The 20,278-nt window shown below is 35.6% G+C and overlaps 1 protein-coding gene across 5 annotated transcripts in view; it reads left to right on the top strand.

Moving 5' to 3' along the window:
* CENPC (centromere protein C) overlaps positions 1 to 20,278 on the top strand; it is an 81,874-nt gene that overhangs the window by 11,577 nt on the left and 50,019 nt on the right. For 4 of the 5 annotated variants that reach the window (XR_006964303.1, XM_047091153.1, XM_047091154.1 and 1 more), the window contains exons 5-9: positions 3,545 to 3,650; positions 8,842 to 9,127; positions 10,055 to 10,270; positions 13,271 to 13,884; positions 19,265 to 19,459. Coding sequence is in view for 4 of the 5 variants with exons in the window: in XM_047091153.1 (XP_046947109.1) it covers positions 3,545 to 3,650; positions 8,842 to 9,127; positions 10,055 to 10,270; positions 13,271 to 13,884; positions 19,265 to 19,459 (1,417 nt within the window). In the remaining variant the exon portion in view is untranslated. The remainder of the gene's footprint in view (positions 1 to 3,544; positions 3,651 to 8,841; positions 9,128 to 10,054; positions 10,271 to 13,270; positions 13,885 to 19,264; positions 19,460 to 20,278) is intronic. The other variant, XM_047091152.1, reaches the window with a different exon arrangement.

Genomic DNA, 20,278 nt, shown 5'->3' with positions numbered 1-20,278 from the left:
AAAAATTATGTAGTGCTAGAAATAGCTTTACTAGAAATTTGTATAAACATCTAATTATACAGTTGACTCTTGAACAATGCAGAGGTTAGGGATGCTGACCCACTTGTGTTAGTTGAAAATCCACTTAAAACTTTTGACTCCCCAAATATTTAATTACTAATAGCCTACTGTTGACCAGAAGCCTTACTGATAATGTAAACAATTGAATAACATGTATTTTGTATGTTATGTGTATTATATACTGTATTCTTATAATAAAGTAAGCTAGAGAAAAGAAAATGTTAAGAAATTTATAAGGAAGAGAAAATACATTTATGTTATTATGCTATATTTATTGCAAACAAATGTGAGTAAGTGGACCTGCACAGTTCAAACCCTTGTTCTGTGGTGAACTATATATATAGCCTTTTGGTTCCAAGGAATGTAGACAGATCCATTTCTTTCAGAATCGAGAGACCTTCTTTAATGTGGTAAATTATACTGATTTTTGAAAGTTAAATCAACTTTTTAAGTTTTCTGGGATAAATTTGACTTGGTCATAATGTATTAACCTTTTTTAATTTGGTTTGCTAGTATTTGAGGCATTTGCATCTATGTTCATGAACAGTATTGTCTTTTTCTTTTCTCAAAACATTCTTGGAGGGCTTTGGTTTCAGGGTTATGCTAGAGGTTTCATTTGTAGGTATTGAGTATTTGAGGCATTTGCATCTATGTTCATGAACAGTATTGTCTTTTTCTTTTCTCAAAACATTCTTGGAGGGCTTTGGTTTCAGGGTTATGCTAGAGGTTTCATTTGTAGGTAGGATGTGACAAATTGCAATAGGACACATTCCTGTTGCAACAACTAGTTAAAAAGAATGAAATGCAAACAAATCATATTTTTAGAGACATGGGAGCTGTGGAAAGAACAAAATCTAGATAAAATTCCAAAGAGAGAAGAATCTTGAGAAGATGAGTTGATGATTATTAGTCATTTTTTTCCCTGAGAGTATTAACTAATTTGGGGCAAAAGCTGAGGGTTTTAAGCTGGTCCATACAGAGTGTCTACCATGGGGAAGCACAGCTTTTTTCAGGTTCCTCTAACCCTTCTTATTAAGATTTCTTGTTTGTAGTTTCTGTTTCCTGCAAGTACCTTTTTGCTTACCTTCGTTGTTTCCTTTTATTTTAGAGCCTTTTGTCAGATGTCCAGTGAATCTTAGTGGTCTCCTTATATTTAAGAGTGGAAACTAAAATGGTGATTGCAAATTCTAGTTGTACAATAAAATTTGTACCTTGGTAGATTTTACTGTGGTATGATCTGTCTGAGCCATGTCATTGTGGATGTCCAGGTGTTAATATATATAGGTTTTTTGTTTTTTTTTTAACTTGGTTTGGTAGGTTTTTCTAACAAATCTCTTCTGCTTGGGAGCTTGATTCCAATGACAAATGTTCTCAACCAGGTGTAGCAGAGGGAAGGCACAATTTGAATGCTTCTGCCTAAAATCTCTATTTTTACTGTATTACTGTTACCTTCATCTGTGTCTGAGTCTATAGTCTCTCTGATTCTAAAACTCAAGAGTAAACATGCCAGAGTTGGGAGAGGAGAGGCTCTGCAACTCTTGACTACTTCGTATACATACTTTTAACAACTTGACTGTTCGTAGGCCCAACTTGGAGCCTCTCTTAGAGTGGCCTTGCACCTCTAATAAATGATCTTATGGGTTAAACATAAATGTGTTTCCTTCTGCACTTTCTCCACTTTGTGGACTGATTAGTTGCTGCTGATTTGCTTTCTAGCTTAAAGTTTGTTGAAATCTCCCATCTACTCCCTTTTCTTTTCTCTTCATACTTCTGGATTTATACATTTTATTTATTTTTTATTTTCTTAAAGAAATATATATATACTTTAAATGTTTATTTTAGAGAGAGAGAGTGAGCGAGTAGGGGAGGAGCAGAGAGAGGGAGACAGAATCCTAAGTAGGCTCCATGCTGTCAGTGCAAAGCCCAATGCGGGGGCTCAAACTCATATGAGTTATGCGTGAGATCATGACCTGAGCTGAAACCAAGAGTTAGACCCTTAACCGACTGAGCCACCCAGGTGCCCTGGGTTTATACAGTTTAAAAAATCCTAATGAGGTTTCAAGAGGAACAGAGACTAGTGAGAGCTTGCTTGTCTTTCTTTATGTAATTGAGTTCTATAATGTATTCACTGAACAGTGCAGGACCTTCTTTACTTACATATCCCCCTATTGGTAGAGTTTTAGGTTGTTTCCATGTATTCATTATTACAGCAGTGTACACCTTTGTTCATGCCTCCTTGTGCACATGTTGTAAATCGAATTTCTCTAGGACATGCATATTTCAAATGAAATTGTTAAATATTGTCTATTTTTTCTGCAAAATGTTTACAAGTTTTGTTTCCTACATGCAGTGTATGAATGAGATTTCCCTTTTCTATATTTTTAAAATTTATGACTTGATATATTTTAAATGTACAAAAGAATATATGTATATAAGGTATTAAAAATAATATAAATGAACACTTATGTGCTTATCCTTAGTGTAAGATGTATCAATCAATACTTTTGCAGCATCAATGTTTCCCTTTCTAATCCTGTTCTTCTCCCTCTCCTCCCTGCACAAAGGTAACCACTATCTTGAATTTTATGTTCATCATTCCCATCCTTTATTTTATAGTCAGACTTTTATGCTTCCCACTGGGTCTGCAGAAAGTGCACTTGTTCTTTCTAGCAGTGAAGTGCATATAGTCTTTCTGCCCAGGGAAGCCTTCTGAGGCTTAACCCGTTTTTATTGGGGGCTGATTATATTAGGTACCCTCTGCCAACCAACATCCTATACTTCCTGAAGGAAAAAAACAGGTGTTCATTATAAATCACATTTTTATACAGTCTAGGCAGGCTGGCATGGTAGGCACAACCTAATCAGCTGGTAATAGAGGAAATATTCTGAAAGCCAAATTCCCAGCTGCCAGTCAAGGGCCAGCCTTGTAAGCAAGTTCTTTAAATGATCAGGTGTCCTATGTTAACTCCTCTAGTGAGTGAATCTCTAAAATATAGTATATATATATGCATGTGTGTATATATATATGTATATATGCATATGTGTATATACATATATGTGTGTGTATGTATATGTATATGTATATATATGTGTGTGTGTGTGTATATAGTTTAACATGCCTCTACTTTGAACTTTGTGTAAATGGGATTTTAACCTACTTCTGTGGCTTGTTTTTTTTTTTTTTTTGTTAACAATTATTTATTCCTGATGCTGTAATTTATGAATTTCACTGTTGAATGTGTGATATTATATTATAGGTCTATATCATAATTTATCCAGTTTACTGTCAAGATAGGTTTTTGCTGTTCAGAGCAGCATTGTTTCTATGTTAGGATTTATGAAATTTCAACTTTATTAGATAATGCCAAATTGCCAGCTGTTTTATTATTTTCCAATACTTTTTTTTTTTTCCAATTTAAAAACAAATGTATTTAATCAGAATTGCTAATACAATGGAGTAGATCTAATGTTGTATATCTTTTAGGCTCAGTGCCAGAAATCACATCCAAAGTCAGTTCCAGTTTCTTCAAGGAAGAAAGAAGCCTCTAGGCAGTTCACTGTAGAACCAAGGGAAGTTGTCAACAGATCAGGTTGGTGGCATTCCCATGGGTGTTATTTGCTTAGACATATTTAAAAGGAAATGCTGAAGGTGTTACCTGTATTGGCTTAAGTGATGGGGTCATGGATTAGCCCAGGCAGAATGGTCAGTGTTTTTGTTTTTGTTTTTTTAAACATGAATGATAAGCTTCTTTTGATTATTTATTTATTTATTTTAGTGATGGGAACATTGATTACTATGATCTGGTAAGAGACATTAAGTAAGAATTATTACAGGGACTATAGCTTTAAGAATTTTCAAATAGATTTCTTTTTTTTTTTTTCCTGAAAAATTAATATTATCTTACACAGTTTCTGTGGGTCAAAATTGAGAAGCAGCTTAGTTAGATGATTCTAGGTTGAAATCTCTCATTAGGTGGCAGTCAAGATGTTGGCCATGGTTGCAGTCATCAAAAGGCTTGACAGGGGCTATGGGTATGTTTCTAAGATGACTCACTCATGGGCAGGAAGCCTTAATTCCTTCTCACATGGCCCTTTCCATCGGCTTTTGAGCATCCTTTTTTTTTTTTTTTTTTTTTTTTAAAGGGAGTTATAATTGACATATAACATATTAGCTTCAGGTACCTAACATGATTCAATATTTGTACATACATGGTCAGTGTTCTTTGTCTCTATTCTCCTTTTGTTCATTTTTCTTAATTATTTGTATGTGCTGCAACTTTTTTAAAAGTTTATTAATGCTTTTCAAATTAGAAGAGTCCTTCTTTTGAGGTAAGCCTCAAAGATTAAAAAAGTGCTACTGATTGTTACTGCCATCATCCTGCTGAGGTAACTTTGGAATGAAAACCTATGTAAATGTGTGTGTGCTTGCTTGTGTGAGTGCATGTGCATGCATGCTTTCAGAAGAGGCTTTACGATTTTCTTTTACACCAGTTTTCTTTTACAGTATAGGCAAGTACCTTTTATCTGATCATTTACTGTTTTATTCTTTTTGCCATTTAGATAGTATTACGTGATCTCATTGTCACTTAGTGTCTATGTCTGTCATCACCACTGAATTTGAGCACTGTTTTTATGTATTTACTGGCTATTTGAATTTCCTTTTATCTGAGTTGTCTATTCATATCCTTTGCCTATTAGTTTTTTCTTGTTTATGAGAGGTCTTTGAATTGAGTCTCTCTGCTCTGTTTATCCGTAATTTGTGTGACAGATATTTTTCCAAATGGTCCCTTGACAGTTAAATATTTTGTTTATAGTATCTTTAACCATATGATGAGTATGATTTTTGGGAAATGTTTATTTTTGAGAGAGAGAGAGAGAGAGAGAGAACATGTGAGCAGGGAAAGGGGCAGAGAGAGAGGGAGACAGAGGATTTGAAGCAGGCTTTGTGCTGTCAGCTCAGAGCCTGATGCAGGGCTCAAACTCATGAACCATGAGATCATGACCTGAGCTGAAGGCCCACACTTAACTGACTGAGCCACCGAGGTGCCCTGATGAGTACGATTTTTTATTTTAATTGTCAAATGTGTGATTTTTATAGCTTTTCTTGTTGTGGTATATGTAGTATCCTAGCTTTCATCTTAAGTTTTTATTTAAATTCCAATTAGCATACAGTGTAATACTAGTTTCAGGCGCACAATATAGTGATTCAATGTTTCCATACAACACCAGGTGCTCATCACAAGTGCACTCCTTTTTTTTTTTAATTTTTTTTTTTTATTGTTTTATTTATTTTTAAGGCAGAGAGAGACAGAGCATGAGCAGGGGAGGGGCAAACAGAGAGCAAGACACAGAATCGGAAGCAGGCTCCAGGCTCTGAGCTGTCAGCACAGAGCCTGATGCGGGGCTCGAACTCACAGACCGCGAGATCATGACCTGAGCCAAAGTCGGACGCTTAACTGACTGAGCCACCCAAGCACCCCGCAAGTGCACTCCTTAACCCCCATCACCTCTTTCACCCATTCCCCCACCCACCACCTCCCTTCTGGAAACCATTGCTTTGTTTTTTATAGTTAAGAGTCTGCTGGGGCGCCTGGGTGTCTCAGTTGGTTACGCATCCAACTTTGGCCCAGGTCACAATCTCAACGATTCTTGAGTTTGGGCCTTGTGTGAGGTTCTGCGCTGACAGTGTGGAGCCTGCTTGGATTCTCTGTCTCCCTGTCTCTCTCTGCCCCTCCTTCACACACACACTGTCTCTAAAATAAATAAATAAACATTAAAAAAAGTCTATTTCTTGGTTTTTCCTCCCCCACCCCATTTCATTTGTTTCTTAAATTTCACATATGAGTGAAATCATATGGTATTTGTCTTTCTCTGACTGATTTGTTTCACTTAGCATTATACCATCTAGATCTATACATTACCACATTTTGTTTTATTCATTTATCCATTGGTGGACATTTGGGTGGTTTCCGCTTCTTGTCTGTTTTGAATAATGCTGCTGTGAATGTAAGTGTACAAATATCTCTTGTAGTATCTGCTTTCAGTTCTTTTGGATACATACCCAACAAAGGAATTATTGAGTCATACAGCAATAATATTTTTAGAGGAGCCACTAAACTTTTCTGTAGTGGCCGTATCATTTTACATTCCTACCAGCAGTACATAAGGGTTCCGATTTCTCTATATCTTCACCAACACATGTTATTTTCTGTGCGTGTGTGTGTTTTGTACTAATAGCCATCCTAATGGTGTGAAGTAGTATCTCATTGTGATTTTGACTTGTTCATCATTGTCACTAGGGAATTTTAAATTAAAATAATAATTAGATACCACTACATACCTATAAGAATAGCTAAAATCTTGGGGCGCCTGGGTGGCGCAGTCGGTTAAGCGTCCGACTTCAGCCAGGTCACGATCTTGCGGTCCGTGAGTTCGAACCCCGCGTCGGGCTCTGGGCTGATGATGGCCCAGAGCCTGGAGCCTGCTTCCGATTCTGTGTCTCCCTCTCTCTTTGCCTCTCCCCCGTTCATGCTCTGTCTCTCTCTGTCCCAAAAATAAATAAACGTTGAAAAAAAAAATTAAAAAAAAAAAAGAATAGCTAAAATCTAAAAAAACTTTTTTTTTTTTTTTGGGAACTCATTTCTTTGAGAGTTTTGGTCTTTTGTTCAGGAGAATTTATAACTAATTGTTAAGACATTTTTATGATGGATGCTTTAAAATTCTTTTTAAATAGTTCCTGCATTTGATTCATCTTGTCCATATGTGTCCACTGATGATATTTTTCTTATTCAGGTTATGTTTTTCTGGGTTTTGTATAATGAGTCATTTTGATTATATTCTTGACATTTTGGTTATTATTTTAATAGACTCTTGATTGTATTTAAATCATTTCTTATATAGCACATAGTTGCCTTGTTTTGGTTTATTGTGTAGGTTCTTGCCTACTTTTGGGGGTTTTATTTCTAGTGACAATTAAGTGTTAGAGTCCGAAGCAGTGGTGTTTTGGTCTGTTTGATTTTCTGATGCTGCTGAGATTCCAGGTCAGTTCTTGCTGGTGCTATGTCAAGTGAATGGAAGGTGCTTTCCTTGGTACCCCATGTCCTCATTCACTCACGTGGGGGCTGGGGTCAGAAGCTGTTGGGATTGGATCTCCTTAAATTTGAGACAGGTGGAGGACAGGATGGGGGTGTAGGATTCTTTTATGTTTTTCCTGCCGTAGTTTAGACTGTCCATTGGTGCCCTTGTTGTGAAGCAAGGCCTGGGGTGTACTAACTGTGGTTCAGAATGTCACCTTGGTCTGGGAAGCAGTGGTTGGGAAGGTAAAAGGCTTTAGTATTCTGCAGCTCTTTGTGGATCATATAGCCTGCTATTCTTGATTGTTAACTGGAGACTAGGTTGGTCCAGGCACAGGGTTAGTCCAGTACTTTGCTCCTCTGCTACTGCTGTCCTATAGAACTTATGGAGTGGGGCCTGAGTCTTTGCTGCTCTGACACTGCCACTGCAGAATGGAGTAGTTAGTGGCCCAAGTTGTGGAATGGGCGTTGGGGTTCCCCATTAGGTCTTTGTTGTGTTTCCTTTCTGCAGGTCTATTGGCCGGAGAATGTAGGCTGTTTTTTCTCCTATGCCTACTGGTGGTTCTGGATCGCAGGAATCTCTAGAACCCAGTCTGGGGGTACACGGGAGATTAAAAGAAAACCCAAGGGATTCATCATATTGTCTTTGGTGGCTTAAGGCTTGAGGTTCCTAGCAAATACTCCTTTTCCCTTCCAGCTTTCAGAGTTCTCTTATTGTTTCATGGGTAATTACCAGGGAATTTAGAGGGAAAAGCAGGGAAAGCTGAGTATGCTGTCTTGTTCCGTAAATCTTCCAAAAGCCCTTTTTTGATTGTATTTAAAATTTTTAATATTTGCTTGTTAAGGATATAAATCAATATGAATACTCCCCTGCAGTTCTACTTTTTTTGACATTTGGAGGCATACGGCTAAGAGAATAGAGTGTGTGTGTGTGTGTGTGTATAAATATATAAAGGTATGTGTATATATGTATGTATATGTATACAAATATTATGTATAAAGAATATATTTTATGTATATCTTTATATATGTACATATAATTTTTTATGTATCTCTATACACATCTGTTATGTCTCTATATGTGTATGTATATGTACAAATGTGGTCATTTAGCTGCCCTAGTTTACTGACTTATTTTTTCAAAGTTTATTTATTTATTTTGAGAGAGAGAGAGAGAGCATGAGCAAGTGGGGAAGGGGCAGAGAGAGAGTGAGAGAGAGAGAATCCCAAGCAGGTTCCACGATGTCTGCCCAGAGGCTGATGCAGGGCTGTATCCCACAAACCGTGAGATCATGACCTGAGCCAAAATCAAGAGTCAGACATTTAACCAACTGAGCCACCCAGGCATCCCCACTAAATTTACTGACCTAAAGATCAAATGTCATAATTCTCTAAGATTACTTTATTATTTTAGCTGTGTATAGATTTAGTCAAATCTTGAGTAAATTGACTTTCCATAGAATTGTGAATTTCTGTTGAGAATTTTTGTCATTTCAAAACTTCAGAGCATGGATCAAATACATCTTCACATTCGTTAATTTCATAAATTAGAACTTTTAAAGCACTTGCATATTTTAATCATAGATCTTTGATTATAAACTTAATGAACTGCGAGTCTTTTGAAAACTCATTTCTAACTTGCTGAATTTTAAAAAGCACATTTGGCTCTAATATTATTTTTTGATATCTTTATATAATTTTCTTCTAGTTCAGGACCATGAAGTTCATCAGCAAATTTTGGCAACTGATGTTGGTTCTAAAAATACACCTGACTCAAGAAAAATGTCAAGTGAAAAACTAAAAGGTCATCACGGTGGAGTTGATGAAGAATTTTACTTATCTGTTGGTTCACCTTTCGTTCTTTTGGATGCAAAAACATGTGTATCTCAAAGTGCTGTCTCATCTATTGCCCAAAACAGAAAGACCTACACTTCTGAAAAGTCAGTAAATACATTGTCTTCAAGTACAGAGATTTCTCTTAAAACCAGAAAAAGGTGAATTTTTATTTACTTAAGTAATAGTCATCCTGTTTAAAAAATTTTTACCTTTTATATTAAAGAGTAAGTAATTTGGTCTTTTTTGTATTTTATAGTAAGTATTGAGGAATATTAACATATTAGGAGAAGAGCATAACATATTTCAGTTTATATTTAATAATAGGAAAGCTTACAGTATATTTCAGAGAAGTTTGTGGGTAAACTTTTCTGTGGAAAAAAAGTATTTTCTTCTAATGATAAATTTTCTATAACTCCTAAGAGTATTTTCTCTATGTTATTTGTAATTACAAGGATAGGTGTGCTCAGGTCATTTCTAGGGTAACAAAGGATAAGTATTTTGAGGATAAGTTGTGGTAAACCCATGTCTATTTCTTGGGAACCATTTTGGCCTTTAAGAAGAAAAGTAGATCATTCAAAGTCCTTTGCTGTTGGGACCTTTGCAGTGAGTGTAACTAATATCTGTCTGGTGTCTTGTGTTATTCTTGGAGCCAAGAAGTTAAGTACATTCTAAGATTTTGCTATTCAAAATGTGGTCTATGGCTCAGTATCTAGAGCAGTGCATTATCTGGAAACTTGTTAAAAATGCAGAATTTCAAACCCTCTCTAGTCCTGATGAATAAGAATCTACATTTTAAACTCTTCAGATGATTCAAAATTTTACTGTTTGAGAACTAGTGCTCTAAGCTATAGATTTTCTTGGCCTGTTCTCTTACTTTTTCCCATGGACTAATAAGGAATTTAATTTTCCTGGGCACTTGCCTTGTATATTTTAAGAGGTTATAAATCAGCACTTACAGATTTTAAATAAAGGTCTAGTAGAAAATTTTGTAAGCAGTCTGTATTCTTAACTGAAAGGTAATTCAGGAAAACTCCTAACTGAACAAACTTTGACAGTCTTCACCTTGCTGTCCTTTTACCTTTTAGGTTAAATTTTGAAGATAAAAATGTTTCGAAGAAAGTAGAAATACCAAATGAATTATCAGAAACAGAGGATAAAGTATCAGAAAAACCACAAGAGAGGAAATCGTCAAGAACATCTCAGAAAAGAGTACAAGATTCAGAATATGAAGTTCAACCACAAACTAAAAAGAGTTTTTCAGCACTGTTTTTAGAAACTGTAAAAAGAAAAAGTGAATCCAGGTGAGTTATTAAGAAACTGTCCTTTGAGATGTTTGGTTTTATATTCTGTGAACAGTGTCATGGATTCTTAATGCTATTCAACTAGAAGTTAATCTTAATTGGCACAAATTTTAATTGAAATTGTGCCCAACCCATAAGGAGTGTGTAGTTTCTTACCAGCAAATGACCTCCAAAACCATCATTTAATAAATACTAAGTTAACTGTGAAAGAAAATAAGTTTATTCAGCTTTCATTTCTTTTGCCCATTAGCTCGCTCTCTTTTTTCTTTTCTTTTCTTTTCTCTTTTCTTTGAGTTTATTTAATTATTAATTTATTTTGAGAGAGAGGGTGGGAATCCTCAGCAGGCTCCACTCTGTCAGTGCAGAGCCCAGTGTGGGGCTCCATCCCATGAACTGTGAGATCATGATCTGAGTCTAGATCAACAGTCGGATGTTTAACCAACTGAGCAACCCAGGTGCCCCATATTAGCACTTTCTAGTTTGTATGATATCACAGAATGAAGACAGTATTTAGAAATAGAATTATGTCATGGTGTATTTCACTATTACAGGTTTTAAGTCTTTTTTCCTTTTCTTCTGCTTGTGTTAATAAATGTATAGTCCTAAAATAAGTTTTAATCTGTTCTTGTGATTCAGTGATTCTTAACTGTGACTGCACAGTAGAGTTAACTAGAATTAATGGCAGCTAGGGTTGAGAACTACTGGCTTATATAAACTTCAGATTTACTAGCTGGTGTTTACGGCCTTTACTCTCCCTAGTTAACTCTTTTTGCCAGCTTGGTCATGCACATTTGCATTTGTCCCTATATTGGCATACCATTTTCCCTTGTCATGTGCCAGTCTCCTTTTTCTCTCCTGGTGACATCTGCTTCTTATTTCATGGATGGCTGTCTTCTTACTCTAACCTTATATGGCAGAAGGTGACAAGGGGGCTCTCTGAGGCTTGCTTCTTTTATGAGGGTATTACTTCCATTCATAAGTGTTCTGTTGTCATAAAGGCCCCACTCCCAAATACCATCCCAATGGGGATTAGGTTTCAGTTTATGAATTTTGGAAGTATACAAACATTCAGTCTGAGCAGGTATCAATGTTGTGCCTAAGCATATCTTCAGTTTGAATGATCTTGATATTATGGAAGTCCCTTGAAGTGGAATAGAGGAGCAGATATAGAGAATTCTTACTGGCTGGTTTGGGAAATCTTAATTTTTAAGTTCTTAGCATTACTTCTATATATTATGAAAAATGAATAGATATTATGAGTTATATACAATAAAACAAATCAAATCTGTAACAGATTGGCTATTTCTTTTTAACGTTTATTTATTTTTGAGACAGAGAGAAAGCATGAACGGGGGAGGGTCAGAGAGAAAGGGAGACCACAGAATCTGAAACAGGCTCCAGGCTTTGAGCTGTCAGCACAGAGCCCGATGTGGGGCTCGAACTCACGGACTGCGAGATCATGACCTGAGCTGAAGTTGGATGCTTAACCAACTGAGCCACCCAGATTGGCCTACCCAGTTGAGCCACCCAATAGGCCCCCAGATTGCCTATTTCTTTAAATGTTGAAAACTAACATTTCTATTTCTGTTTCATTCATTGTGGTCTTCTATTTATATTGACTTTGTTTTTCATTAGATTTCTAAAATTTTCTAGTTACATAAACTTGCTAAAGCTCTACCTATTAGAAGATAGTATGTTTCTTAGTATGTATATTTAGAAGATTTACGTTACTAGATTTATCACAGATTTGAGATTAGAGAAATAGAGAAGGCATTTTCATTTCATAATCTTTTTGTATATCTTATTAAATTTTTTTTTTTTTTTCAACGTTTATTTATTTCTGGGACAGAGAGAGACAGAGCATGAACGGGGGAGGGGCAGAGAGAGAGGGAGACACAGAATCGGAAACAGGCTCCAGGCTCTGAGCCATCAGCCCAGAGCCCGACGCGGGGCTCGAACTCACGGACCGCGAGATCGTGACCTGGCTGAAGTCGGACGCTTAACCGACTGCGCCACCCAGGCGCCCCTTTGTATATCTTATTAATGAAAAGACAGAAAAAACAGACATAGTAATCTAAGTCTTCCATTCTAGCTTTGCTTCTTTTGTGTGTAAGAATGGTTAAGTATCCTTACTCAAGTGAAAAAGGCAGAAACAGGAGTGCATGTGCTAGCTTTGGAGTTTGGATGTTTACCCTAAGTTTTTATTTATGCATGTCTCACTTCAGTACCTGGTTTGCTTGAGGCTGTTGCTTTAAAAAGGAAGGAAATGCAAAAGAGTACCATCAGATTACTATTCCTTTGAATAATTCCTTCATTCTCCAGAAAGCTTTCTCAACTAATTGGAAAAGATGCTGTTTAATCCCAATTGTTTACCTTTCTAGATACATTACATTTATTTCTATACCATGATTACAATGTTAAATTTGAAAATGTGTGAATTATTCAAACTTGGAGTGAATTTTTACATAATATAATTTAATGTAAAATTTACTAGTGTTTTCTTAGAGTATCAGATTTGAAGGTGTCTCGGAAATAATCTTGTTTTGGATGTGAAGAAATCTGGGCCCTAAGAGATCTGTATACATCTATACAAACATATAATTAGTATAACATTATAAATAATAACAGCATGCATTTGGGACTGTCAGTCAGTGTATCTGAGCTATATTTAACACATTTCTGGGTTTCAACTTTTTGATATATATATATATATATATATATATATATATATATATAATGAGACATTGAATTAGTTGATGTCTAGGCTCTCTTGCAGCTCTAAATTTTCTTTGATCTCATTAGTATTATAAATGAGTATAATCAGGTATTATAGAAATGTAAAAGGAGAGGGATTTTCAAGGGTAAGGGAAAATTGAGATGTGAACTCTTCTTTAAAAGATACATAGATTTTATTCCTACACAGATTATTTTACTTTTTTCCAGAAAGCAAAGGTAAAAACTCTTTTTTGAGTTATTATTTATTGTAACGTTCTGTTTTAGTCCTGTTGTTAGGCATATGGCAACTGCTCCACCTCATTCATCTCCTTCAAATGATCTAAAGTTGTTAGAGGATGAATTTATAATTGATGAATCAGAAAGAAGTTTTGCCAATACATCTTGGATTACTATACCCAGAAGGGCGGGGCCTCTGAAACAATGCACAGTAACCCCTGCAGAGAACACTGCACTCCTTCAAAGTAAAAAGTCAAAAGAAAAACATCACAGTGTATCAACTGCAGATTTGACAAGTGACAAACGTTCTGGCAAAGCTCACCCAGTAGGGAGATCTCAGCCCTCTGAACAAAAAGGAGTGAATAAGGGTTGTGCTTTGTCAAATGAAATGGAAAATCATTGTAGATCTGCAAAATATGAACTGTATTATGAGAATGCAGAGAAATCATCTGGAAACAGAAGGACTATAAGACAAAAACAGAGAAGAAAATTTAAGGCCAATGTACTTGAAGAACAGGTTGATACAGAACAATCTAAAGATAAAAATACAAATATGTCACATATCACCCAAGATAAGTTACAAAGAAATTCAGACAGAAATATGGAAGAGTGTGAAGATACGATAAATGTTGCCGTTTCCAAAAAACAGGTGCTGCCCGTAGGTAAGTGTTTTATATTAAGTATAACTATAAACATTATTCTACTGCTTTATGTTTTTATACTATTTCTATTTAGCTTTGGAAAGTAGGCAAAGTAAACCTAAATCTGTAGGCTCTTTTCTAGAATGTCTATTTTACATATAATTCAATTCTGAGTCACTTGAGTTTTGTGTAGCTTCTAAGATGGCGCACATGTAAAGGAAGAAGTGAAGGGGAAAGGCCCGTAAATCAGGTGGTTACCAGAATATGAATAAGACAGCATCATGTATTCTTAGAGGTTTATTAAAATATAAACTGGGAAAAAAACCCAGGGTAGTATGGGAGTATTTCTTATAGGATAAAACATTATACTCTTTTATATCATTTTCGTATTCATCTATACTCATTTATCTAATATTCACTCAATTGCCAGACACTGTATTAGACACTGAAATTACAAAGATTATTAAGACACAATTATTGCCATTAAAAAAAATCAATCCAGTAGTATCTGTAGACCAACAGGTATGCCTGTACATTCACAGGACAATAATGGAATCACACAGAACAGTTATCTAACTAATAGCTCAATAGGTCTTTTTATCTTGGATCACTGTATTATTTATCATCCAAACTGGGACACTTGAGAATGAGAGGAATGTCAGGACAGGAAGCATAAACTGGGATTCTCTCAGTCTGAAGTGTCGTTACTCTCCTTACATGGCTACCCATTTTATAGTGATTGAGGTATAATGATGGCACTGTCTTCTAGATCTATTTATTTTCTTTGTACCACTTTTTAAGTAATAGAAAAGATCGTCATTCTTACAGAATTTCTTTAGTTAATGGAATGGAAAGCACTTAACAAATGTATTAGACACTTTAGGTGTACATAACATAATTTAATCCTTCTTGACAATCCCATAAATTAGAAAATACTCATGGTTAAAATATGCTGGCTCAGGATCTGTCCCATCGTAGAGCCCATATTTTTTCAACACTATTAAGAAGTTTTGAAGTAAGTAAAAATGCTTTTGTACTTAGAGATTCTAGATGACTATATTGTATTGCTGATACAGAAGGGAGAAAGTATATTAATTTTTTTTTTAATGTTTACTTTGAGAGAGAGCGTGAGCAGGGGAGGGGCAGGGAGAGAGGGAGACACAGAATCTGAAGTAGGCTCCAGGCTCTGAGCTGTCAGCATAGAGCCTGATGTGGGGCTTGAACTCACAAATTATGAGATCATGACCTGAGCTGAAGTTGGAAGTTCAACTAACTCCCAGGCACTCCTGGGAGAAAGTATATTAAAGCACAGTATTTAAGCTAGTTGTTGTGAAAAGAAATTCCACTTTAATAATTACCTAATTATTTTAGCTTTCTTTTTGTGTAATCTATATCATAGACTTTATATTACCTGAAATAATAGTTTTGTCCATGTGTACCTTTGTGTACTTGAAAAATTCTGCTTAAAATAAAGGGGAAAAAAAGCTACCTTCTCTATTTTGTGGACCTCTTTTGTAAATGCCTGACATGTCCCAGGTGATTTTTGTTGGAATTATTTTTCCTTCCTTCCTTCTTTCCTTCCCTTCCTTCCTTCCTTCCTTCCTTCCTTCCTTCCTTCCTTCTTCCTCCCTCCCCCCCACTTCGTCCCTTCCTTTTTTTTTTTTTTTTTTGTTCTTCCTTTACTTTCTCATTAGCAGCTGGCTATTTGAAGAAAATATAAAGAATCTCTGACTAAACTGAGATTATATTATAGGAAATTTTTTTTCTTATTAGTCCCTTAAGTAGAATATGAATTCATAAAATTTGAAGGTACAAAATTTTTATTTATCCATAAGTTCTTAGGAAAAAACATTGTATCAAGAAAGTATACTTGAAGGAGACTCTAATTATAAGTGTTAAACATTTATTGAATGCAAAATTCTTCACACTAATTTTCAGTTATATTAAATTCTTCCTTATCTAGATTGGTTAGTGAATATAATGTCTGATTAATTACCAATTAATTTTCTATCACTGTCATAACAAATTACCCCATACTTAGTGACTTAAAACAACATACATTTATTATAGTTCTTTGGGTTGGAAATCTGAAATTGATCTCACTGGACTAAAATCAATGTGTTGACAAGGTGTCTTTTGTTTCTGATAATTCTAGGAGAGAATCTGTATCCTTATCTTTTCCAGCCTCTTGAAGTTGCTTCTGTTCCTTGAATCATAGCTCCCTTCTTTCATCCTCAAAGCCAGCAATACCAGCCTTCTCGCATTTCCAATTTTTTTTGTATCTTCCGTTGTCCCATCTTTCTGACCACTACTTCTAAGAACACATGTAAGTAGATTGGGCCAGCCTAGATAATTCAGGATAATCTCCCTGTTTTAAGGTTTATAACTTTAATCATTTCCTCAAAGTCTCTTGCCATGTAAGGTAATATTTTCACAGATTTGTGGATTGGGTGAGTACATCTTTGGGAGGCCATTATTCTGCCAACCATGTCAGTTTTCAAAGACTAATAATATGAAGATAATTTAAATCCAAAGATATTTTTACTCTGAAGATTTTCTTTTTTTTTTTCTTTTTTTTTTTTTTAATTCAAAAGGCACTTGACAGGGGCACCTGGGTGGCTAAGTTGGTTAAGCGTCAGACTTCGGCTCAGGTCATGATCTCGTGGCTCGTGAGTTCAAGCTCCTCATCAGGCTCTCTGCTGACAGCTTAGAGTCTGGAGCCTGCTCTGGATTCTGTCTCCATCTCTCTCTGCCCCTTCCCTGCTCCTCGAACTCTGTCTCTCTCTCTCAAAAAGAAATAAGCATTAAAAAAAAACAACAACAAAAAGGCACTTGACAGATTTGTAATGCCTAAACTGATGATTTATTTTGAGGCAGTGGACTTTTCCAGTTTTGATGTCTCTCAGGCTTCTTAAACTGAATGTGTTGGAAACTAAATTCTTCCAAACTTCTCCTTCTTTTGTTTTCCTGTCTTCATAAATGGGACCATAATAAATCTAATAGCTCAGGAAGGAAACTCGAATCATCTTTAACTTGTCTTTCCTTTACTTAGCAACCTGTATAAAGTTAATTAAGTCTTTTGACTTCTCCCTAAGTAGCTTTCATATCTGTTACTTCTCTCCATGCCTCTTGCTATTCTTTTTAGCCAAGTTAGAGTCATTTATTTCTTAGATTATTGTAGCAGTTTATGCACAAACCCTCTGGCTTCTTAATACTCTCCAGATTCATCTCCTGGGTTGCTTTATAATGAATTTCTTTCAGTTCTGTGAACAAACTGCTGTCTCAACTGTGGGCCCTTTAGAAAAATTTTCCTAATTTTTCCAAGCTTTCCAAGTTTTGTGTTCAGTTAAAATACCACTTATTACTTGCCACCCTGGTATGTTCCTGTGTATGCTCCATTAGCGTCCTTTGTATTTTATCACACATGTAATTAGTTGCTGAATTTCCATCTTTCCTTCTGGCGTTTAGACTGAAAGCTCCATGAGAACAGGAACTGTATCTGTCCTATTCCTAAAATATCCCTCAGATCTTAGCCTTAGCAGTTATCTCTATGGGTCATTGGCATACATTTTTAATCAATGACAGAAATATTACTCTATTTTGGATGAATAATTTTGCTGTTTATTAAAACGTGTCCCACCTTCAGAACGATACTTCTTTATGTGTAAATATGCAAAATTTTCTACAGTAGTAGATATTTATCGCTTGTGAGTCACCTCTTTTTCTGGCCATTGCCCTACTTAGGACATATATTTCCTCAGTTCTAAGTCAACTATCTTCACTTTACTGTCTGTTCACATATCAATTATATCTTCTTTATGTATTCTTGTTTATTAGTTTTCTAAATTGTTTGTCATTCAGTTTCTAATCTTCCCTGAACTGAAATTAGTTTCTGAAATAATCGGTTTGTTTTTGACTTTGTATGATATTCTTTTTCTGTATCACTGTCTGAATAAGTCTTCGGTGATAGCATTTTCCTCCTCAGATTCTTTTCCCTTTTTCCATTGTTCACACTGATTTTTTTTTTAAGTCGGTTCGTGAACATGGGCAGTTATCTCTGAAATCATGAGCACCTCTCATTTATTAGAACAGTTCCTGAGAATACTTCTGATAAATATAAGGGAAAGTGAAAAAGGGAAACATAGAAGAAAAGGAGTTGGAGAATGAAAAATGAGGGTGGACACATAGTAGGCCTGAAAGTGATGCTCACTGCTGAGGATTCTTGCCATTTTACAGATAATTCCTTAAACCACTTATTAGTGGTAACTATGTTTGTTTTTGTTTTTGTTTTGTTTTGAAAGCTTAGGAACGCAAATCTGGGGGGGGGGGCGGGGAATCTTAAGCAGGTTCCTCCCCCAACCTGGAACTTGACCTGGGCTGAAATCAAGAGTACTGACTGAGCCACCCAGTGCCCCTAGTGGCAACCATGTTGAAAGTTCTCTATTTTTGCTTTAGTGTTTTGTAAAACTGACCCTTTTATTATTTTCTATATCCACTCCCTAAAATACCTCCTTTATTGTCGAGTTTTTACTGTCTGTGGTGACTCTTCCAGTATCTCCCATTCTCATTACTTGGCAAGTATTGGTTGATTCTAATATTAAACACAGTATTGGTAAGGTATATTCTTTCCTTTTCATCAACTTTTTTGTGCCTGGTTCACATTATTAAGGCTACTATTTTTCTTTTACTCCTTTTATAAGCATAAATCATTCTCTTTATCTCAAATTCAGAACATTGCCAAATCCTGTAACTTATTCTCAAACTGGAATTGGAGAGTGATACCACTGTAAGGAATCTTGACATAATTTGGCTCGTTTTCTCTTCTCTCCACTCAATCCAGTTTAACTGGGAGAATGACTAAAACACGTAGAATAGTGCTTTTCAAACTTACATATGCATTTGAATTCCCTGAGGATTTTGTTAGCATACTGATTCATAAGCTGATTTAATAGGTGCGAGGTGGGACCCAAGGTTCTGTATTTCTAAACAGTCTCTCCCAGGTGATGCTGATACAACTGATCTGTGAACCATACTTGGTGTATCAAAAACTTAGATTGTATCTAGAGTATCAAAAACTTAGATTGTATCTAGAGTAGCTAATGCTGGGTAGCACTTTTGCCAGTTTCATTGCCTACTGTAACATTGGCTTCATCCTGAATTCATATGTCAAGTATATGTTAGTCATCAAGCAGTGTGAAAAGTTTCATTTAACTGACAGATCTTATTGAGAACATTTGACTTAAAAAAAAAAAAAGGTGAAAAGAAGCTCACTGGATAAATTTAAGATATTCCTATAATTGAGTTTGTTTGTTTGTTTGTTTGTTTGTTTTTTTACCTATTGTGATTTTCTGAAAACTCTTTGGTTCAATAGATTGTAAATTGTTTTAATGGTTTAATTTAGGAAGCAAGAAAAATAGCACCAGTGTTCCTTATGCAGAGAATCAGAAAAAAGCTAAAGAATATAAAAAGAAACAATTTTCCAGTGGATCCAAGAAGAACAAACTTGTACCTGATGAGGTGACTTCAACTATTACAAGAAGTCGAAGAATTTCGAGGCGTCCATCTAATTGGTGGGTGGTAAAGTCAGAGCAGAGTAGTAAGTATTTTATTTAAATTATGTTCATTGAGAGCTCCAAAAAGTCATTCTATGAGAGACTTTGTTTTATACAACCATTTTCCACAGAAAAATCTTATGAGAACAAAGTTAAATTGGATCGTTAATAGAAATATTAAATCAGTTAAGTATGCAAATCTTCATTTGGACTCTATTCTATACTGTATTCTAGATATAGGGATATATCTAGAAAACAAACCTCTGTCTCATGGGACTTACATTCTAGTGGAGGAAGACCAGCAATATAGATGTATAATTCATGCAGTGATAGGTAATAAAGAAAAATTAAGCAGATAAAGGATAGAAATGGGAAGTAGTTGACAGAAGTAGGGGTGGATGAAAAGATAGAACAGAAGCAGTAAGAGTCCATTTTGATCTTTCAGAGCACATATCACAAATATGAAGAGGGGAGCCATACAAATAACTTGGTGTGGAACATTTCAGACCAAGGGAACAGTATTTATAAAGGTTCTGATGGAGCTTACTTGACATCTTTGAAGAATTCAAGAAGGCCAGTATGGCTAAAAAAGAGTAAGCCAGGAGAGGTGAAGTCAGAGAGGCAGGCTGTGGTAGAGAGTTTAGAAAAAGTGTATTGGGAAACTCCTGGAAGATTTTAAGCAATAAATTAAAATTTAAGTGACTTGATTGAGTCATCCTTTTTTTTTTTTTTTTTTTTTTAATTTTTAAGTTCATTTATTTTTTTGAGAGAGTGAGAGAACGAGCAGGGGAGGGGCAGAGAGAGAGAGGGAGAGAGAGATTCCGAAGCAGGCTCTGCACTGACCATGCACCTTGCTGCTCAGA

Source organism: Lynx rufus, unplaced genomic scaffold (assembly GCF_022079265.1).
Source record: "Lynx rufus isolate CCGP_SWC_20201006 ecotype Redwood Valley unplaced genomic scaffold, mLynRuf1.p SCAF_3, whole genome shotgun sequence".
NCBI classification, from domain to species: domain Eukaryota; kingdom Metazoa; phylum Chordata; class Mammalia; order Carnivora; family Felidae; genus Lynx; species Lynx rufus.
This window is presented reverse-complemented; position numbering and strand designations above follow the sequence as displayed.